A 23,711-nucleotide genomic window follows, 5' to 3' on the forward strand; every position below is an offset into this window, starting at 1 on the left:
ATCACAACAGCAGATCTCCCACACACTTATACAGTTGTGAGTGAAGCCATTTTAATTAAACCACCCCTGTCTAAACAAAAACAAGTAAAACCTGTTTGATTCAGTTATAAAATAAGTGATAAGAAATTAATTCTCTCTCAGGCTCTTGCATGAATACTGTAAGACAAGAATACTTATTAACTTCATACAAATTGTTCCTTACAAAATAAAATGCTTAGACAGAGATCTAACCTATAAGAGAGCAGAGGAACATTGAACTCTTCATTTGGCTGTATTGTACCAAGTATCTTCAGATAAGACTCCAAATCTTCCAATACATTGAAAGGGACTGAAAAATGGTTCTTTATCTGTAATGTAAATGCAAGTTGAATTCAATTAAAACATTATAAATTCAATAGATTCCAACTATATCCATACTGCATATTTGCATCATTAATTGGCACCTCATATCAGTAGTATATACATCAGTGCAATATTGCTTCAAGATGTGTTCATACAACACAATACTACTTGAAGTATCACCTTTCCCAAAGTTGTCTTCAAATGAAATTAGGTCAATCTTACTAGCTTCAATTTTTCTGATGTAGCATAAAGTTTCTAAGATAATCAACACTATAATAAGAAACATCAGACATGTTGGTAGACTGGCAAACAACCAAGGGCATTGGTACCAATTTCCCCCCACCCTGTAAGGGAATAGGTCAGAGAGGACAGACAAGACAAACTAGACCAAACAGGCAGGCGAAGCGAGACCAGGGAGGCAGACCCAAAAGACAAACTGAAAGATTAAAAAACTGCTTTTAAATATCGCCTTTTACTATAACCAGCTGTCTCAAGGCAAGAAACAGTAAATGAGGTACTTTTGAGGTGGAATCACTGTGGTAACGTAGGAAATGGGGCAATATGCACACAACCAGTGGTGTGCCACAAGGATCAGTGCTGGTTCTACTGCTTTTTGTCATATATATAAAATGATGTGGATGTGAACATAGAAGGTATGGTTAATAAGTTTGCAGATGACACCAAAATTGGAGATGTAGTGGACAGTGAAGAAGGTTACCTCAGAATACAACAGGATTTTGATCAGATGGGCCACTGGGCCGAGAGGTGGAAGGAGTTTAATTTAGATAAATGTGAGGTGCTGCGTTTTGGAAAGGCAAATCAGGGCAGGATAAATACACTCAAATGGTAAGGTCCTGGGAGGGTGTTGCTGAACGAAGAGACCTTGGAGTGCAGTTTCATAGTTCATTGCAAGCGGAGTTGCAGGTAGATAGGATGGTGAAGAAGGCATTGGCATGCTTCGTCAGTGCATGGAGTATATGAGCTGGGAGGTCACGTTGCAGCTGTACAGGACATTGGTTAGGCACTATTGGAATACTGCATGCAGTTCTGGGCTCCTTGCTGTAGGAAGGATGTTGTGAAACTTAAAATGGATGAGAAAAGATTTACAAGGATGTTGCCAGGGTTGAAGGGTTTCAGCTATAGGGAGAGGCTGAATAGGCTGGGGCTATATTCCCTGGAGTGTTCGAGGTTAAGGGGTGACCTTATAGAAGTTTATAAAATCATGAGGGGCACGGATGGAGTAAATAGACAAAGGCTTTTCCCCAGGTTGGGGGAGTCCAAAACTAGAGGGCATAGATTTAAGGTGAGAGAGGAAAGATTTAACAGGGACTCAAGGGGAAACTTTTTCTCGCAGAGGGTGATGCGAGTATGGAATGAGCTGCCAAAAGAAGTGGAGGAGGCTGGTACAATTACAACATTTAAAAGGCATTTGTGTGGGTAAATGACTAGGAAGGGTTTGAAGTGGTATGGACCAAATACTGGCAAATGGGACTAGATTTATTTAGGATATCTGGTTGGTTGGACGAGTTGGACTGAAGGGTCTGTTTCCATGCTATATACCTCTATACTATAACTCCCACAAAGAACAATCTGATGATGCCATATAATGTGCTTTTGTTGATCATTGAATAACTAATATTGGTCAGGGCTTAATCAATTGCTGTTCAGATTCCTCCATGGAAAACACTATAAATTTTTGTTTCATTCTATGAAACATAATATGTAAAAAATAATCATTGCCCTGACCGACTAAATTTTCTTCAGTGAAGCAGAATATGGACAACCTCTGTTGTACAAATTGAAGCCACCAGGTTTTCTCAGGTGATCTGCGCATGCCCTGTTAGTTTGGATTCACACTGGTTGAATATTACAGTCCTTGCCAGACGTTGTCTTTCAAATTTGAAAAGCTCAGAACAGGTTATGGTTGCCCATGTCAGGGAATCTTATACAGGGACTATTTCAGCCCCTGACTATGTGCAACCCAATTGGGCTTTTTTGCTCCAATTTATGTTCATACTTTTCTGCAAAACACATAGTTGTATGAAGTAACACAACTAAAAAGGAGTACCATGCATTAAAAGCTTTCACATATTTAAATAGCAGCCAAATTCTACACGAAATACAAAGCTTACCTGAACAGGAGAACGGATTGTTATTTTTTTTCTTCCTTGTACAGCATCAATCTGACATACAAAGGATCGTTCAACAGTCGATTCTTCATGCATAACAGTGTACAGTCGACGACCTAACTTAGTTAATGGAATTTTATCTGCACGAGTGTGGCCTTCAGGAGCTACACGTAATAAAAGTTAACAGGAAAGGATTTTTGATGATACATATTTCTCATTTGCTCTCGAATACATTTAATTTCTTATTCACTCCAGATTACAAAGTAGAATTGACTATAGTTGCCTCTCAGCAGTTAATTTCTACATAAAACTGCAAATATATACACGTAAGTATACTTTATTCACGAGTTTCCAAATATACTTTTGTCATCTTTTAAGCAACTTATTTTTAATAAAGTACAGCAAGCGTATTATTGACTACCACCTATGGGACCAGGAACATGTCGATTTATCCAACATTCCAGTCGATCAAGAGGTCCACATAATCAGTGTGGAAACACACACTAAATAATGCAGAGGACAGACATCACTGTTACACTTTATTTACAGCATAAATTACTTAATAATAATGCAACCCTGCCTTAAGTAAAACTTAGCAGCAGGCAGCCTTCTTACTCGGCCATCAACTGACGACACGGAGATTGCAATGCAATACAAAACAGCTCATCAGCCCACCAAGCCTGCGCTGATTCCTAATCCTTACTTAGGCCTGCTACTTAATGCTCATACGTGGTTTCTATCCCTCTATTCAAATGCCGATCATGTGCCCATCAAGATATGCCTTAAACTTTCCTAATGTAGGAAATGGCCTAGTGTTATCGCTAGACTATTAATCCAGAAACTCAAAGGTTCTGGACACCCTGGTTCAATTCTTGCCACGGCAGATGGTGGAATTTGAATTCAATAAAAAAAAAAATCAGGAATTAAGAATCTACTGATGACCATGAAATCATTGCCTTTTGTCGGAAAAACCCATCTGGTTCACTGATGTCCTTCAGGGAAGGAAATCTGCCATCCAGACCCACAGCAATGTGGCCGACTCTCAAGTGCCCTCTGAAAAAATAAGCCAGTTATACCAATTGCTACTCAGTCTGAAAGAAACGAAACCGGATGGATCGCCTGGCATTAACCTCAGCACTGGAAAAGACAATGGCAGAAACAGCCTTGTCAACCCTTTAAGGTCCTTCTTACTAACATCTGAAGGCTAGTGCCAAAATTGGGAGAGCTGTCTCAGACTGGTCAAGCAACAGCCTGACAGTCATACTCATAATCATACCTTTCAGACAATGTCCCAAACACCACCATCACCATCTCTGGATATGCCATGTCCAACTGGCAGGACAGACCCAGCAGAGGTGGTGGCACAGTGGTATACAGTCGAGAGGAAACTGCCCTGGGGCCCTCTACATTGACTCCGGACCCCACAAGATCTCCTGGCTACAGGTTAAACATGGGCAAGGAAACCTCCTGCTGATTACCACATACCGTCCTTGCTCAGCTGATGAATCAGTACTCCTCCGATGAATCAGTACTCCTCCATGGTGGACAACACTTAGAGAAAGCAATGAAGATGATAAGGGCACAAAATGCACTCTGGGTGGGGGATTTCAACGTCCACCACTGATAGTAGGTAGGCAGCAGTATCACAGATCGAGCTGGTCAGGTGCTAAGGGTCATGGCGGCTAGACTGGGTCTGCAGCAGGTGGTGAGGGAACCATCAAGAGGGAAAAACATACTTGATCTTTTCCTTAACAATCTGCCAGCTGCAGATTCATCTGCCCATAACAGTATTGGTAAGAGTGACCAATACACAGTCCTTGTGGAGCTAAAGTCCCGCCTTCACGAGAATAACCTCGTGTGTCAAACGGCATGAACTCCATGTTAAGTGGGACAGACTTCATACAGATCTAGCAACTCAAAACTGGGCATCCATGAGGCGGTGTGGGCCATCAACAACAGAACTGTACTGCAGCACAATCTGTATCCTCATTGCCCAGCATATCCCCCATTCAACCATTACCATCAAGCTAGGGGGTCAACCCTAGTTCAATGGAGAGTGCAGGACAGCATGTCATGAGCAGCTCCAGGCATACCTGAAAATGAGGTTTCAACCTGGTGAAGCCAAACAGGACTACTTGCATGCCAAACAGCATAAGCAGTAAGTGACAAACAAAGCTAAGCGATCCAACAACCAACGGATCAGATCTAAGCTCTGCAGTCCCGGCATATCCAGTCATGAATGGTGGTGGGCACTTAAACAACTCATGGGAGGAGGAGGCTCCACAAACATCCCAATCCTCAATGATGGAAAAGCCCAGCACATCAGTGCAAAAGAGGAGGCGCTAGATGTCTTAAAACACGAAGGTGAATAAATCTCTGGGACCTGATCAGGTGTACCTTAGAACTCGGCGGGAAGTTAGGGAAGTGACGGCTTGGTCCCTTGCTGACATATGTGTGTCATCGGTAGCCACAGGTGGCACAGTGGCTCAGTGGTTAGCACAGCTGCCTCACAGTGCTAGGGACCTGGGTTCAATTCCAGCCGTGGGCAACTGCAAGCGTGCAGTTTGCACGTTCTCCCATGTCTGCATGGGTTTCCTCCAAGTGCTCCGGTTTGCTCCCATGGTCCAAAGATGTGCAGGCTAGGTGACTGGTCATGCTAAATTGCCCATATAGTGTCCAGGGATGTGTAGGTCAGGTGGATTAGCCATGGGAAATTCAGAGTTACAGGGATAACCTGCAGAGGGGGATTGTGTTAGTCTGGGTGGGGCGCTCTTTGGAGAGCTGGTGTGGACTTGTTGGGTCGAATAGCATGTTTCCACACCATATGGATTCTATGAGGTGAGGTGCCAGAAGACTGGAGCTTGACTGACATGATGCCACTATTTCAGAAACATGGTAAGGAAAAGCCAGGTAATTATAGACTGGGAACACGAGATCAGTGGCGGGCTAAGTTGTTGGAGGGAATCCTGAGGGACAGGATTTACGGGTACTTGGAAAGGCAAGGACTGATTAGGGATAGTTCATGGAAAATCGTGTCTCATTAAATTGATTGAGTTTTTTGAAGAAGTAACAAAGAGGACCGATGAGGACAGAGAGGTGGACGTGATCTATATCACTAAGGTGTTTGACAAGGTTCCTCATGGTAGACGGGTTAGCAAGATTATATTGCATGGGATACAGGGATAACTAGCCACGGGAATACAGAACTGGCTTGAAGACAGAAGGTGGTGGTAGAGGGTTGCTTTACAGATTGGAGGCCTGTGACCAGCGAGGTGCCTCAAGGATCAATGCTGGGTGCACTGCTTTTTGTCACGTATGTAAATGATTTGAATGTGAAACGTAGAAGGTACGGTTAGTAAGGTTGCAAATTGGAGGTGTTATGGACAGCAAAAAAGGTTACCTCAGAGTACAACAGGATCTTGATCAGATGGGCCAATGAGTGGCAGATGGAGTTTAATTTAGATAAATGAGAGGTGCAACATTTGGAAAGGAAAATCGGGCCAGGATTAATGCACTTAACATTAAGGTCCTGGGGAGTGTTGCTGAACAAAGAGACCTTAGAGTGCAGTTTCATAATTTCTTGAAAGTGGAGTTGCAGGTAGATAGGATAGTGAAGGCAGTGTTGGGTATGCTTGCATTTATTGATCAATGCATTGAGTACAGGAGTTAGGAGGTCATGTTGCAGCAGTACAGGAGATTGGTTAGGCCACTATTGGAATACTGCGTGCAATTCTGGTCTCCCTGCTATAGAAAAGATGTCATTAAACTTGAAAGCGTTCAGAAAAGATTTACAAGGATGTTGCCAGGATTGGAGGGTTTCAGCTATAGGGAGAAGCTGAATAGGCGGAGGCTACCTTCTCTGCAGAGGGAGGACCTTACAGAGGTTTATAAAATCATGAGAGGCATGGATAGGGTAAATAGACAAGGTCTTTTCCCTGGGGTAGTCCAAAACTAGAGGGCATAGGTTTAAGGTGACAGGGTAAAGATATAAAACGGACCCAAGGGGCAACTTTTTCATGCAGAGGGTGATGAGTGTATGGAATGATCTGCCAGAGGAAGTGGAGGAGGCTGGTACAATTACAACATTTAAAAGGCATCTGGATGGTTATTTGAATAGGAAGGGTTTTGAGGGATAATGGACCAAATGCAGGCAAATGGAACTTGATTTATTTACAATGTCTGGTCAGCATGGATGAATTGGGCCAAAGGGTCGGTTTCCATGCTGTAAAGCTCTATGACTCTGGAAAGCTTAATGTTTCACAGTGTACATTCAGCCAGAAGTGCTGAGTGGATGATCCATCTCAGCCTCATCCAGTGGTCCCCAGCATTACAGATACCAGTCTTCAGCCAATTCGATTCACTCTACGCAATATCAAGAAACGGTTGGAGACACTGGATACTGCAAAGGCTACAGGCCCTGATAACATTTGGACAATAGTACCAAAGATTTGTGCTCCAGAATTTGCCACTCCCCATTCCAAGCTGTTCTAGTACAGTTACCACACTGGTATCTACACAACAATGTGGAAAATTGCCCAAGTATGTCCTGTACACAAAAAACAGGACAAATCCAACCTGGCCAATAACTGCCCCATCAGTCTACTCTTGATCATTGGTAAAGTGATGGAAGATTGTCATCAACAATGCTATTAAGCAGCACCCTGCTCAGCAATAACCTGCTCAGTGACGCCCAGTTTGGGTTCTGCCAGGGGCATTCAGCTCCTGACCTCACTACAGCATTGGTTCAAACATGAACAAAACAGCTAAATCTTGGAGGTGAACTGAGAGTGACAGCCCTTGACATCAAGGTTGCATTCGTCAGAGTGTGACATCAGGGAGACCTGGTTAAAATGGAATCAATGGCTATCAAGGGGTTGCAGTCATTTCTGACACATAAGAAAGATGGTCGTGGCTGCTGGAGGTTAGTCGTCTCAGCTCCAGGACATCCCTTTAGGAGTTCCTCAGGGCAGTATCCTAAGCCCAACCATTTCCAGCTGATTCATTAAATGAGATTCCTCCATCGTAATGTCAGAGGCGAGGATGTTAGCCAATGATTGCCCAATGTTCAGCACCATTCGCAATTCCTCAGATACTGAAGCAGTCCATGTTCCAATGCAACAAGACCTGGAGAATATCCAGGCTTGGGCTGACAAGTTGCAAGTGACATTCACAGCACACAAATGCCAGGTGATTACTAACCCCAATAAAAGACAATCGAGCCACCACCCCTTGACATTCAATGGTGTTACCATAATTGAAATCCCCCCTATTAATATCAAGAGGGTTACCACTGATCAGAAACTCAACTAGGCTCACCATATACACATCATGACTCCAAAAGCAGGTCAGAACTTACGAATATTATGGTGATAAACTCACATTCTGACTTCCCAATGCCTGACCACCATCTACAAGCCAGAAGTCAGCAGCCTGATGGAATACTCCCCATTTGCCTGGATGGCTGCAGCTCCAACAACACTTGAGAAGCTTGACATTATCCAGGACAAAGCAGATTGCTTGACTAGCATCACACGCATAAGCATCCACTCCCTTTACCACTGACACTCAGTAGCAGCAGTGTGTACTATCTACAAGATACACTGCAGAAATTCACCAAAAGTCCTTTGACAGCACCTTCCACCTAAGAAGCCGAGAACAGAAGATACATGGGGACACCAGCACCTGCAAGCTCCCTCCAAGCCACTCACCATCCTGACTTGGAAATATATCGCCGTTACTTCACTGTCACTGGGTCAAAATCCTGGAATTCTCTCCCTAAGGGCACTGTGTGTCAACATACAGCAGATGGACTGCAGCAGTTCAAGGTGGTAGCTCAGTACCACCTTCTCAAGGGCAACTAGGGATGAACAATTATTGCTGGCCAGCCAGCAATGCCTATGTCCCATGAGTGAATAAAAAAAAGGTGACAAATTCTGTGCAAAGTGCACCAAATGTGATCTCAATGGTGCCTTGCATAACAGAAGCATAACCTCCTTCTACATTTGATTTTCATCTTAATAAATTGAAACTTTCTATCTGCTTTCATAATTACTTGCTGTACTTGCATGTTAGCCTTTTGCGATTCATACAGCAGGAAACAGATCCTTCTGCAATCTCTCAGCATTTAGATAATTTTTTTTCATTCTTCCTGCCAAAATTGGAAAAATTCACATTTTCTGTATTATACTCCATTTATCAGATCTTTACCCATTTACTTAACCAGTACATTGCTTGTTGTAGCCTTTTTATGCCCTCTTCACAACTTACTTTCCTACCTATCTTTTGTGTCGTCATCAAATTGCCAACTATACCTTTCATCCATTCAAATTCATTTATGTAAATTGTAAACAGCTGAATTCCCAAAGCTGATCCCTGCGACACAGGTGTTACATTTTGCTAACCTGAAAAAGACCCACTCATGCCCACGTTCTGTTTCCTGTTAGCCAGCCAATCTTCTATCCATACAAAAATGTTACATCCTATAATATGACATTTTAATTTTTGCAATAAACTTTGATGAGGCACTTTATCAAATGCTTCTCAAAATCCAAGTTCAGTAAAACTACTGGTTCTCCTTTATCCATATCAAGTCTTACCTACTAGATCTCCAATAGATTGGTCAAACATAACTTCCCCTTCACAAAACCATGATGGCATTGCTTGACTACCTGAATTCTTTTAAGTGCCCTGTTATAACATCTTTAATTGCCACCTGTGACATTTTCTCTATTAGATGTTAAGCTAACTGGTATACTTTCCTGCTTTCTATCTCCTTCCTTTTTTAAAAGGAAGGAATTATATTTGACATCTCCCAACGAATGGAACTTTCCCCAAATTTATGGAGTTCTAGAAAATGAAAATCAATCCGTTAGCTCACCCGAACCTCTGCAAAACACAAGTGCCCTCGAGTAAAAACCAAATACCATGGCTGCTAGAAATCTGAAACAAACACAGAAGGCTTGAGAAACTCAACAGGTCTAGTTGTATCTGTGGAGAAAAATAAAGTTAATTTTAAGTTTGGTATGACATTTTTTCAGAACTCAAACTTGAAATGTTACCTCTTACTTCTCTCCACAGATGCTGCCAGACCTGCTCAGTTTCTCCAGCCTTCCGTGTGTTTGTTTCAGGAGTGTCTTCACCCTGTGTAGAAAGCACAAGCTTGGCCCCAACCTGGATGCAAGTCAGTTGTGCTCCAAATGAGTGCAAATTTCACCTTTAGGCTGTCTTCCAATGTACAAGCATTTTTTGTAATAGAGGAGTAACCAGCACTGATTTAAAAATACAGCTGAAAATGGATTTTGTCACTGAAATTAAACTTTTTTTTTCAGTTTGTGCCCAACTTGTGCACAACACAACTTCAAAAAACTGTAAGCAACTTTTACAAAAACTATCCTGGACATGCACTAAATGATGTATATTTGTCAGTTTCTTAAATAATTAAAACTATTATAAAAGGTTTTAAAAAGGTTTTAGTTTCTTTGTCTCTTTAAAAAAAAAGCTGAACTTTAAAAGTCTTCTTGAACATCAATCAGATACAGCTAAGGAGTAAAAACAGAAAGCACAAGCACAAGTCTGGCAGCATTTGTGAAGCAAAGCCAGCTTCCAGTATAACTCTTTTTCTAAGTGGTGTAACAGATCATGGAATTGATCTGTCATTTGATGTAATTCACAACTGAAGTGTCTTCATCTGCTTGTCTGGTCACTTTCACATAAATTACGTAAAACACAATACAGCAGTAACTCCTTCCTTGTGATTCCAAGATATTCTAGTGAAAGGCTTTAACAGCCCTGAATACTAAATAGCGCAATAGCCAGAATCCAAAGGATTGCTTCTACCAAATGATTAAATCCTTAAATGAAACACCATAAGATAAAGGAGCAAAATTAGACTATTCATAGACTCAGAATCCCTACAGTGTGGAAACAGGCCCTTCGGCCCAACAAGTCCACACCGACCCTTGGAGCATCCCACCCAGACCCATCCCCCTATAACCCACCTAATCTACAGACCCCTGAATACTATGGGCAATTACGCTTAGCCAATCCACCTAACCTGCACATCTTTGGACTGTGGGAGGAAACCAGAGTACCTGGAGGAAACCCACACAGACAAGGAGAGAATGTGCAAACTCCACACAGACAGCCGCCTGAGGGTGGAATTGAACCCGGGTCCCTGGCGCTGTGATGCAGCAGTGCTAACCACTGAGCCACTGTGCTGGCTTTTTTAATATGGGATGTTAAATTAAGGTAAAGTCACCATAGGGTCTCCCAGACCACAGCGTTGCTTTGTTATTAGAGAAATGACTGATGGTGATTTAACCTGAGGGTCACCACACCTCGGGTGAAGGGAGAGGTTTAGCAGAGTCCTTTGTGCTAACCTCAGCCAGTACAGGAATTCAACCCATCGAATCTGCTCTACAATCTGATCACGGCTGATATGTTTCTCAACCCTATCTTCCTGTCTTCTCCCTGTAATCTCTGATTCCTTACTAATAAAGAACTTGTCTACCTCTGTCTTAGATACACTCAGTGACTTGGCCTCCACTGCCTTGTGGCAATGATTTACCACTCTCGACTGAAGAAATTCCTCTTCTTAGTTTCATGGGGTCCTCAGTGCCTAGTCTCTCTTACTAGTGGAAATATCTCCAAGTCCACTTTTTCCAGACTGTCCTTTCCGAGACTGCAACTGTAGAGAGTGCACTCCCTATACAAGTCAGCGTCTGTGATGTCACTGAAAATCTCACAAGACTGTGTACTTAACTCTCTCAAAATGGAGAAACAATGCACAAACCAGCATATGGACTAGCTGCTGACTTCTCAATTTCATTTTCAGTAATATCAGAAGTTAGTATCATAAGAAAGAGGATTCAAAATGCCAGTCTTGAAGCTCATCTTCAGAAGAATGTTTTTCTCCTGACAAGATGCCCAGGCGTGGTTAATAGTAATTTTATAGATTTACTGCAAGTTGAAAATAAGATTGGGAGCTAACATAGCTGAGATTTTGCCAATAATTCTCTCATTCTTTTTCTCGAGTGTCTTCCAACTTACATGTTACTAGATCAGAATTCAATAACTTAGAAAATTCAAACAAACAGGCCAGATATTATACAAACCATTTTATTCAGCATGTCTATCGAAACTTTTAATGTATTATAGCTTTTCTCATCAATCCCTTTTCCTTACGCTTAGACTATTAATTATTACTTGCTACATCATTAGAGGCTGACCTTTTAGTTAATATCCCTTTGCTCTTTGGAAACCCATGACAAAAAGGTATTTACTTAACTCTCTCAAATCAGACCTTTAAAAATCTCAATCTCCATCATTTGCCACCTGTTTTCCTCTTTTTATTCTTATTTTTCATGAAATATTTGGAGACATTAATTGACATGAGTTATTGTTAGTGCCCTAAATTAGGTTTAGATCACGTTCCACAGATCAATCATATATTCTTTTATATCACTTGGAATCACAGAATCCCTATAGTGTGAAAGCTGGCTATTCAGCCCATAGAGTCCGCACCGACCCTCCAAAGAGCATTCCACCCAGACCAACACCCTAGTCTGCATTTCCCACGGCTAATCCACCCAGCCGGCACATCCCTGGACACTATGGGCAATGTGGCATAACCAACCCACTTAATCTGCACATCTTTGGACCAAGGGAGGAAACCCACGCAGACATGGGCTGAACGTGAAAACTTCACACAGTCGCCCAAGGGTGGAATTGAACCTGCGTCCCTGGCGCTGTGAGGCAATGTTGCTACCACTGAGCCATTATGCCACTTAGTAGATAATTACTTGTCTGTTTATAATTAGGCAGCTATTTGCATGATAAACAAATTGGAGGATACAAAATTAATTCCAGTCACAGCAGTGTGAAAGTCATTGTTTCAAGGTAGCATATTTTCTCAACTGCAATGTTGGTATTACTAAATGCATGATCCAGGTTATAGGGATAGCAAATAGTTTCAACAGTTTCAAGACAATAATATTGAATTAAAGCCAACCAGACGACAAAGATAGTCACTTGACAATTGAAGAAATAATGCACTAAGGTTTATCTCTTACTAGTTTTTTTTTTAAATAGGAAAAGAATGCACTTACTCAACAAAATGTAAAACAATTTGCTGCTTGCATTAGTCAAGTTTGACAGCCGCTCCTTTTCATTACTGGTTTGTTGGTAATCCATGTTGAGAAATTCTCCATTTCTAAGTTCATAAGGTATTTTTTGATGTTTGCCAATGATGATAAATGAATCACTGGGATAAACTGAAGCATCAAGTCCTAGGCAATTCGTTACTTTAAAAGGTGCCTGGTCTTTCTGAAAAACATCACTGGATTGGCCAGCAGCTTCAGTAAATGCCTGAAAAGTAAAATGCAAGTTGTTAATAATTCTCGTGTCCATGTCCTAATTCTTTTTTATGTATTAAATACGAGTTATCATGAATTCCTTTGCACATGCTTAGGAATAATGGAAACAAATATAGTCCATGCACTTTTACTGCAGTGTTTGCTCTATGATCATATTAGCTCAATCATATCACAAAGGCAAAAGAATTGAAGCATCAAACATTATACAACTATAAAAGGTTCCACCTGGTGCTTAAGGTCGACTTGTGGCTTGTGAAATGGACTTGAATCAGGGGAACAAAAACAGAGATTGCTGGAAAAGCTCAGCAGGTCTGGCATCATCTGAGAAGAGAAAATCAGGGTTAACTGATCAGTTCTGAGGAAGGGTCACCAAACCGAAAATGTTAACTCTGATTTCTCTTCACAGATGCTGACAGACCCGCTAAGCCTTTCCAGCAATCTCAATTTTTGTTTGTGATTTACAGCATCCGCAGTTCTTTTGATTTTTAAAATCAGGAGATGCTTTGCCACCACTGGAAGAGTGATATGAAGCCTCTACTTAAATTTAGTGGGCTCAGTGGGTTCTTATCGAGAGAGGCTGTATTTAACCCAGTTCACTGGTTAAGGAGGGCGATGGCAACCAAGTGATGCTCGCACTCCACTGTCTTTACCTTGAAGGTAGAACATAATTTTATAAATCTGTTCTGATATGTGTATTCATGACATGCAAAGATATGGAAAGCACAAACTCACCACAGGACAGCATGAGGCTGAACACGCCAAAAAAAAAAATCACTGGCATTAGCCCTGCATCACACCATTGGCATATCAAAATTTCCGATTCCATCGAAATAAGTAACCTCATTCACATTTCCAACTTTAAGTTCCATAAAACCTCTCACCTGCATTGACATAATGTTATACCCAAAATCTTGTAATTCCAATATCATTCCATGAGTGGTGTTATCTCCTCTCTCATCTTTATCTTTTTTTATATAACTTAAGAGCTCATATTAATTCTTTGCTTCCCGATTGATGGATGTTCTGCCGTCTTTGCAGTGGGCAGATTTTTCCCTCTTTTACCAGAGAATAGTTTTCTGTACGCAGGCCATCTGCCGAGGATGTCATTTTCTCTCCAGTATTATTGTGCCATTGCTTTGATGCAGCTACTTTGGTGAAAGTAGCTTTCAAAGTTGGAAACTTCTTTAACCTTGTTCTATGTCATTTAAATGCCATTCTCCTCTAGCACTTAATTTCTTCACATTGTTCCAATTATACATTTTTCTTTGGCTACATTATATTCCTTTTCTGTTAGTTCATGGGTGGAATTATATTTTGTGATATCTTTATTCTGGTATTAAGTAGAGTGTGACAAGACTCTTTAATTTTTACAGTGAAATTACTTTAAGACATTTACCAGGAATTTAAGTAGGTGCACAGATATAGACAATGTAAGACATATGAATGACACCATAATTATGACATACATAGAAAAATCTACAAATAATCCGCAAACTATGCAACAAAACAGAGTGCATGATAAATATCAAGGAAAAGAATTATAACAAGATGTAAAACAACAGTAGAGTCAAAAGAAATAAAACACAGCAAATCATTTTCTTACTTAGGTAACCTAATAAACATCCAATGGCAAAAGCGATCATAAGCTTGGTTGTAGGTGATGTCGGCCCAATGGTTCACAGACCCAAAGTAAGAGGCACTGGGCAGACAGGGTTTGAGTACTTTCGGGTAGGGAGCAAGGGGATGATGGGGTGGACTTCAAAATCCATGCTGGGGAGAAAAAGGCTGGGGTGGGGAGGTGGTGGACACTTGATGTGAAAGAACACTCCCAAAAATAATGTTCTTTCTTTAAAAAACTGGCTACCGATTCATTCCAACCATGTTACTGTGTGGCCAGAGTAATATTAGGGTGTAAACTGAAAGAACTGTGGATGCTGTAAATCAGAAACAGAAACAGAAGTTGCTGGAAAAGCTCAGCAGGTCTGGCAGCAACTGCGATGAGAAGTCAGAGTTAATTTTTCGGGTCCGGTGACCCTTTCTCAATATTCCTTCCTGTAATATTAGGGTGAACTGAGCTTGTTAAAAGCTCAAGTGACCCTTAGTTATGTATTTAGACACGAGCCACCCTCACCCCTTTATTACAGCAGTGAGCTCAGGGATGGGTGGGAAGGTGGTGTGCTGCGCATTACATGTTACCCACCAAAACACACCCCAACGGGGAAATGTAAAATTCAGCCTGTGATTTTAAGACAAATTTTTTTGTTTTTTTGTCTTTATTAATTCCATGCAAGGAGGGTGTCACTGGCTAGGCAGCATTTATAGCCCATCCCTAACAGCCCAGAGGGCAGCTAAAAGTCAACCACATTGCTGTGGATCTGGAGTCACATGTAGGCCAGACCAGGTAAGGGTGGCAGTTTCCTTCCCTAAAAGAAATTAGTGAGCCAGATGGGTTTTTCCAGCAATCAATGAATTCACAGTCATCATTAGACTCTTAATTCAGAGGTTTTTTTGAATTCAAATTACACCATCTGCTGTGGTGGGATTCGAACCAGAGTTCTCAAACTTTATCTGCGTCTCTGGATCAACAGTCCAGCGATAATACTACTGGGCCATTATCTGCCCCTATTTGAGACAAAATGAAGATTAGTTGGGCGGTACGGTGGTTCAGCGGTTAGCATTGCTACCTCACAGCACCAGGGACCCGGGTTCAATTCCACTCTCAGGCAGCAGGCAGCTGTGTGTGGAGTTTGCACATTCTCCCGTGTCTGCATGGGTTTCCTCCGGGTGCTGCTGTTTCCTCCCACAGTCCAAAGATGTGCATGCTAGGTGGATTGGCCATGCTAAATTGTCCATAGTATTCAGGGACGTGTAGATTAGGTGGGTTATAGCGCGGTGGGTCTGGGTGGGATGCTTTGAGGCTCAGAGTGGACTTGTTGGGCCAAAGGGCCTGTTTCCACACTGTAGGGATTCTATATGCAATTAATAATTACATTTTGAGGAAAACAGATACACAAGAAATTTGCGAACATTAGTATCACAGACAATTACAATTCTCCATGCTTAGGAGAAAGAAACTAGAACATTTGGTAGCAATAGTGCAAAAGGAAGACATAGAAAGAGGTGCACTAAAAGCTTAAGAATTAGAACAGTTACAAAGTTTGAGAATACCAGAGAGATACTGGTCTTGATTAAAGACTATTAAAATTGAACAGTCACAATTGCTGATATTGCAAACTTGGCAGAATAATAATGTCATAACTTTATTGCCTATGTAGCCTAAGCCTCTATTCATAAATCTCAAAATCTTTGGTCTTTTTCCCCACGACCTCAATTTGTACTGCCACTTACACTGATTTACATACGTATTCACCAGATTCTTTTACACCTTCAGAATTTTATTGTTTAGCTTGTATTGCCTTCCCTTGTTCTTTCTACCATAATGCATCATTTCACATTTCTCTAAATTAAACATCATCTGCCAAATGATCACCTATTCAATGGTGTCAATGTTTTCTTGAAATAAATCACTATCGTCCACCAGTTCACAATGCTTCCAAGTTGTGTATTGTCTGAAAATTGAGCAAATTATCAAAACACCTATTTTAAGACAAGCGTGCAGGACCTCTGCATCTTTCACAAAATAAAACTTGATACCTTGTGCAAATTGAAGAAGAAATTTTCTGTCATTCTCATGCAAAATTGAAGCAACTGAGTCTCTGCTACATACATGCAGTATCATTTTAGATACTGAGATAACAAGGTGTAGAGCACCTAGGTGATGAACACAGCAGGCCAAGCAGCATCAGAGGAGCAGGAAAGCTGACGTTTCGGGTCGGGACCCTTCTTCAGAAATGGGGGAGGGGAAGGGGATTCTGAAATAAATAGGGAGAGAGGGGGAGGCGGATAGAAGATGGATATAGGAGAAGATAGGTGGAGAGGAGACAGACAGGTCAAAGAGGCGGGGTTGGAGCCAGTAAAGATCAGTGTAGGTGGGGAGTTAGGGAGGGGATAGGTCGGTCCAGGGAGGACGGATAGATCAACGAGGCAGGATGAAGTTAGTGGGTAGGAGAGGGGGTGGGGCTTGAGGTGGGAGGAATGGTTAGGGGAGGCGGGGACGAGCAGGGCTGGTTTTGGGATGCGGTCGGGGGAGGGGAGATTTTGAAGCTTGTGACGTCCACATGGGAACCCTGCAGCCCAAGGGTATCAAAGCGAAATATGAGATGCTGTTCCTGCAGCTTTTGGGGGGTGTCATTGTGGCAATGCAGGAGGCCCAGGATGGACATGTCGTTCAAGGAGCGGGAGGGGGAGTTGAAATGGTTTGCGACTGGGAGGTGTAGTTGTTTGTTGCAAACCGAGCGTAGGTGTTCCGCAAAGCGGTCCCCAAGCCTCCGCTTGGTTTCCCCGATGTAGAGGAGGCCACAACGGGAACAGCGAATACAGTATACCACATTAGCAGATGTGCAGGTGAACATTTGTTTGATGTGGAAGGTCTTCTTGGGGCCTGGGATGGGGGTGAGGGGGCAAGTGTAGCATGGACAAGGAGAACCACCACTTCAACTGGGACAACACCAAGATCCTGGGACAGGCTAGGCAGAGACAGGCACGAGCATTCCTAGAGGCCTGGCACTCCACGAAACATGCTATTAATAAACACATTGAACTCGACCCCATATACATTCCACTACGAAGGAAAACCAGAAGTGAGGCAATCTATCTCAACAGACCCCAGATTTTAAAAACCAGACGGAAAACACACCGATGCTTCATCGGAGGCTACACTGAGGATGTTACCCAGCATGGTAACGAAACGTCTGCGAAACAAGAAACCAGCTCGGCAAGCCAACCTCAACACCCACAACCCAAGCTACAAATCTACTCCAAACCCTTAATGACCCAATTCAGTTTCTTGTTAGCTAATTACTGCTGTTATTTTAGCCATGCCCAAAGCAGCCAAGCTGGTCACCAGACTGGCTTTGACCGGTCAGCTACTTAGCTGATGACTCCTGTTGTTCTCCAAAACAATCAGTTGATCAGCAACAGGCAAGAACTGACAAGAGAACAAAAGTTCTGGACTCAAATGTGAAAAATTAAGTAAACCATTACTGAGAGATGGAAGTGGACGTTGGAACAATATTGGATTTGTCCAGGAATGTGGAAAGATCTCATTCCTATCTTGATAAAATTCCATGATGTTTCAATGATGTTTCAATAATTTTCAGCATTGTTCTGCTTGGGTAAGTCATTTACAAATTCCATCCTTTTCCAAGTTTTACACGGCTTGAGGAAACCCTAGCCCTGGTCCTAGTACCAAATCCCAGGGCCCCACCATATACTTCTTTTCAGTCCAAACTAAGTCACACTAGACTTGAAATGTTAACGCTATTTCTCTCCACAGATGCTGGCAGACCTGCTGAGTTTCTCCAGCATTGGTTAATTCTAAAACACAACCTTGTCCCCTATCACTCAGTCAGCTTTATATCAATATGGTTACTGTCTTTCTGAAGACCTATGTATTAAAGTTGTTAACCTGAAGGCTTCATCTACATATGCTACAATTAAAAATGGCTGAAATACTTACCATAGAGCAAAGAATTTAACACAGGCAAAAACCGATGATAGAGGATGAATCTCACCTTTGCATACTGTGCAAATTTGCAAAGGTTCTCCAAAGACATTAAAGTCCTTTTCTGTGACATTGTTTCAAATAAATACAAGCCAATGTTGGAGGATGGGAATATTCAAGAAACACAGCAACTTTAAAGTCCAAATATTTTTCCTTACTAGCCTCTTATTGACGTTTTTATTGTAGTACTGAGGTAATATTATTTACTCTTTAGTTTTAAATTAAAACATGAAAATAGCAGAATTTCTTTGTCAAATGGTCAATTGCCAGTTATAAAGTTACTGCAGGATAAACACAATTGAAGAATTTGCAAGTTTTGTGCTATAAATTCTGAGTAACTCCATGATGCCACTATATCTTCATTTCTCTCTGTCAACAGTCATATTAATCAGACATTACAAGTAACAATTCACAAAACATTAGATTCCAAACAAAGTTCTCTTATATAATACAATATCATTCAATGATTTAACAGCTTTTATCCATAAAACACTTTTATTTGGGTTAGTTTGGAGTCTTGCAAACAGAACCCATCACCATATTTGGAATGGTCAAGATCAGAATGCTGACAAGTTTGCTGAGGTGCCCATAATGAAATATCCTCGGTTCAGCTTGGCAAGAGTTTGGGTTAAGAATAAGTTATGATCAGACGTAAGGGAATTATTACAAGCTTGAAGTAAAATAAATCAGACTTGTATAGTAACAATCCAGCTAATGTATAGAGTACAACAAAAAACAATCTTTGCCCAGTTAATTCCATAAAGACATCCTCATTAACACTATCAGTTGATAGAGCTGCCCCAGACTAGTTCAAATTGATCATGAGGCATTAACACACTTTTTGTGGTACTTTCTGGGTAGATGCAAGGTAGATTCATGCTGATGTCATATTAGCTTACGGTCAAGTGGAGTTAGGTTTGGGCTTCCTCAAGATCATCCAGCCCCATGACGTTTCATGACTTCTAGGCAAACAAAAGGAAACCTCCTGCTGGTGACCAACAACTGACAATGTCACACTTGGAGAAAAATAAAGTAGTAGAACCTCAAAAGGTCATAGTCTCCGTATTATTGCCGGAGTCACATGCAAATTTCCATCTGGGAAATCAGATCAGAGAAATGAATGTGCAGCTCAAAACTTTGGTGTGGTAGAAGTGCATTTTGGTTTGTAGGGTATGGCATCAGTACAGGGCTGGGGTCAGTACTCTTATGAACTGCATAATGAGGGAAGTCGAGAGGATTTTTAACCTGAATAATAAAACCACAAAAATAGGAACATGAGTAGACTGTTCAGTTCCTCAAGCCTGCTCCGTGCCACTCAAAAGGATCACGGCTGATCTGCTATTCCTAATGTCCACTTTCTTGCATTTTCACTGTGACCTTTAATTGCCCCACTAAATCAGAAGTCTGTCTATCTCAGCCTTAAATATACACAGGGATTCTGGCCCCTCAGCTCTGTACAGCATGGGGTTCCGAGACTCCCAAACAGATAAGAAATTGTTCCTCAGATCAATCTTAAATTAGAGATCCTTTCAAGGCATGAAGCTTGCAGGTGCTGTAATCAACCTAGTCAGAGATTTTGTTACACACCTCTGGAGCAGGTGGGACTTGAACCCAGGCACAATTACAGTGCCACAAGAACCCCTTTAACCTGAGATAATGCCTTCTGGTCCTAGACTCTCCCATAAGGGGAAGCATCTTTTCAGCATTTAACCTGTTGATCCACTTAAGAATCTGAAATATTTCAATGAGGTCATCTCTCATTCTTCTAAATTCCAACAATTAGAATCATAACTTATTTAGCCTTTGCTCATAAGACAATTCCTCCATACCAGGCATCATTCTAGCGAACTTTCTCTGAACTAATTTTCCTTAAATAAGGAAACCAAAAGTGATCAAAGTACTCCAGATGTGGTCTCCAAACCTCTTGAAACAAGATAGTGGGGGCAATGACTCAAATTTGCAACAATGCAATATATTAAAGAGCAAAGTCAAGGTCAAAGATGAAGGTATTAACACAGGAAATGATAAACCATGACAGGAAGAATTAGACAGAGTATGAATCTGAAAGACAATCAACAGATACAACAATTTATGTACAGAATTAAAAGATACATCTAAGGACTTGACAGTGAACGCACGTAGCATTCAAAACAAAACAAAAAAGAAATGAGAGTACGGAGATGAACAGTACAATCTAGCAGCCAACACAGAGGTATGGCTGCAGAATGATATGGATTGGGACTTGAATCTTCAGAAGTACGAAACATTTTTAGGAATGACTGGAAACGAGGAAAAAGGTGGAGAGGTTGACTTGTTATTTAACAGTACAATTGAGGGGGCCGATCTAGTTCAGGAGTCAAAGATTTATTAAAGCAGTTTGGGTCAAAATGAAAAATAATGAAGGCAAGAAGTTTCCTGTGACAGTGGTGTACAGCACCCATGATGGCAACCTGTAGGGTGGAACATAAAAGGAAGAAACAAAGGGGCAAGCTGGTCAGAAATGCACAACAATACCCAGGGGAGATTCCAATCTACATATCAACTGGAAAAATGAGATGGGCAAAGGAGTCTAGATGAGGAGTTCATTGAATGTTTTCAGGATAATTTCTTAGAACAGCAAATCAAGGAGCTGACCAGAGAGCAGGGTATACTAGACCAGGTATTCCACAATTAAGTAGGATTATTCAATGATCTCATAAATGCAGGCAATATGGAGGTAGCAGCAATCATGTGGTTGAATTCTATACAGTTTGAGGAAGCAAGTCCCTCAAACTATTTTCAGTTTAAGGGAGGACAATTATGAGGGTATGAAAGCAAAGCTGGCTGAAGTGAATTGGCAGAAAGGCTTATATCCTTAGTCATTTTTGATGATATTTCAGAATACATATAATACATCCATGCCAGTGAAGAGCAAAACATTCAAAGGTCACACTCACCATTCCTGGGTAACTGCAAAGGTTAAAAATGCAATCAAACAAGGCATACAATTTTGCAAAGACAGGTGACAGGTCAGAAGTTGCTGTGTTTTACATTCTATACAAGGAATAACCAAATAATTAAAAAAAGGGAAAAATTAGGGTATGAGATAAAGCTAACCTGAAGTATAAAAACAGTAAGAGTTTACATAAATATTTAAAGAAGAGGCATTGTGCGCTAGTCCTATAGAAAGTCAGGCAGGAGACTTAATAATGGAAAATAAGGAACTAGCAGATGAAATGAACAGGCATTTTCTAAGAGTGAAGACAGGTAGTCTTCACAGGCAGCAACAAATTAATAAGTCACCAGAGAAGTGGTACTGAGTACATTATTGCAACAGGGGGCAGATAAGGGCCCAGGTCTCAATCAAATGGAGATTGCTTGAGAAGCCCAGTAGGTCTGTAGAAAGAGAAACAGCATTAACATTTCAAGTCCACTATAAAATTTTCTTCAGAGTAATTTGAATTCTGAAGAGTCATACTGGGCTGGAAATATTAACTCTCTCTCTCTCCACAGAAGCTGCTAAGTATCTGTAGCATTCTCTGTGTTGGTTTGAAGTTTCCAGTATCCACAGTATTTCGCCTCTATTTAGTTTCTTGGTCTTACAGATGTCATCCTAAGATCTTAAGTGACTAGTGAGAAAATTGATCCATTGGTTTTAGTATTCCAAAACCCTCTTAATCAGGAATGGTCCCATTAGATTGAAAGACAGCATATTTAATTCATTTGTTCAAAAGCAAAGGCAGGCAGAAAGAAGGAAACTACTAGGCCAGCTAGCTTAATAACTGTCATAGGAAAATGCTATAACAAGTTATAACAAGGCACTTGGATACATTCCAAGTAAATCAGAAATTCCAGGACTGCCACCTTCAATTTGATGTAAAGTGGGTTGACAGAATTTGTGCGGGTGCAATGGACTTAACTAAAAGAGGTAAATATTAAATTAATTTTATACTTGCACTTTAGTGCTTCAACTACATTCTGAGAAGAATGAACTATCTTAGTATTTATTATTGTCAAATTAGAAGTGTGCTCTAAGTTTTATCTAAGCATAAAGCTCCAATCATAAAAAAGTAAACCACTGTTCAACTAATCAAGCACAAAGTACTTTTTTAAAATAATGCATTTCTTACCGTTGCCAAATTATTAAGCATGGTCAAACCACACTTTGACAGTGTAATGTTAAGTTGGTCTTTTGAAGAGATCTGAATAACTGTTTTATAAGCAAGGGAATTTTCCTCTTCTTTTTCAGTCTTTGTCATTGATTTGACAACCTTCTTCTTTATCTGAAAAAGAAGTACTCAGCTAAATTAATAAAATATTGTTACAGTGCCAGCTAAAGTTATTACTGGACAAACAGAACCCAAAATGAATCGGACTTGAAGATAGTTTTTAAAAGTTAAATTTCAGTGAACGATGGCCTTGCCCAGTTTCCAGATTCCTTTAAATATAATACAGTAATTTATTACACAAAGAAACAAACAAACCAAGCTGAATATAGAACACCGTTTTAGAGATGTTAAAACACAGCAAAACAAGCTGCTCCCCGACACCATCATGTTACAGTTTCACAATCAGAGAAAGTAACCTTCTATCTCAAACATTTGAGTTTGACTCCACTGATTCTTACCAATTTTGCAGTGAACTGTTAAGTTCTCCCATATGAATAGTTGCAAAACTGAAAGTTTAGAGACTTTCTCAGCACATTCTGCAAACTTCTAACCAAATACTGCTAGTCGAGAGGTTATTCAAATGAATCTTTCTATCAAGCTAACTTATTGTTTGAAGGATTCTATATGTCCTTCTAGGAGGAAAATTATATTGTACTTCTGACCACAGTCAGGTTTTCTCAAAAGCTACACAAACTTCCAAATCTTTGTGATTTCTAAGCTGAAGTCAATTCTTGACAATTCTAAACCAAAAAGAAGCTAACAGCCCTCAATGTTTACACTCCCACTCATGAACCCAACACAATACTAACACCCTTTGATTAAACAGACACCTTTCATCACAATATCCATTGCCAAGCATTAATACTTAAGTATCTTTTACACTGTAGCAATTAAAATGATTAAGGATTCCGCAGGCTAGTTGGAAAGTATTTCCATTAGGGGACAGTGCAGATAAGGGCACTCATGATCCCAGCTGATGGTATGACTGGATAAGTCAGATCCCAGACTTAAACTTGGCTTGATGAGTTCTCTGCGTTTTTTTTTTGTTGTTTAGTTAGTTAAAGTGGTGGTTTGTCACTGAGATGTATTTTCACAT

The 23,711-nt window shown here is 40.8% G+C and overlaps 1 protein-coding gene across 1 annotated transcript; it reads right to left on the reverse strand.

The window, feature by feature from the left end:
- Nucleotides 1–202: 202 nt before the first annotated feature.
- On the reverse strand, nt 203–22,729 carry LOC125481452 (intermembrane lipid transfer protein VPS13A-like; the record flags this gene model as incomplete). Its single annotated transcript, XM_048593013.1, has 4 exons — nt 203–347; nt 2,475–2,635; nt 12,578–12,836; nt 22,577–22,729. Coding segments are annotated over 4 exons (718 nt in total), but the record flags the coding sequence as incomplete, so codon positions are not given.
- Between the last annotated feature and the right edge of the window lie 982 nt (nt 22,730–23,711).

This window comes from Rhincodon typus, unplaced genomic scaffold (assembly GCF_021869965.1).
Source record: "Rhincodon typus isolate 14 unplaced genomic scaffold, sRhiTyp1.1 hic_rhity00002210, whole genome shotgun sequence".
NCBI lineage: Eukaryota > Metazoa > Chordata > Chondrichthyes > Orectolobiformes > Rhincodontidae > Rhincodon > Rhincodon typus.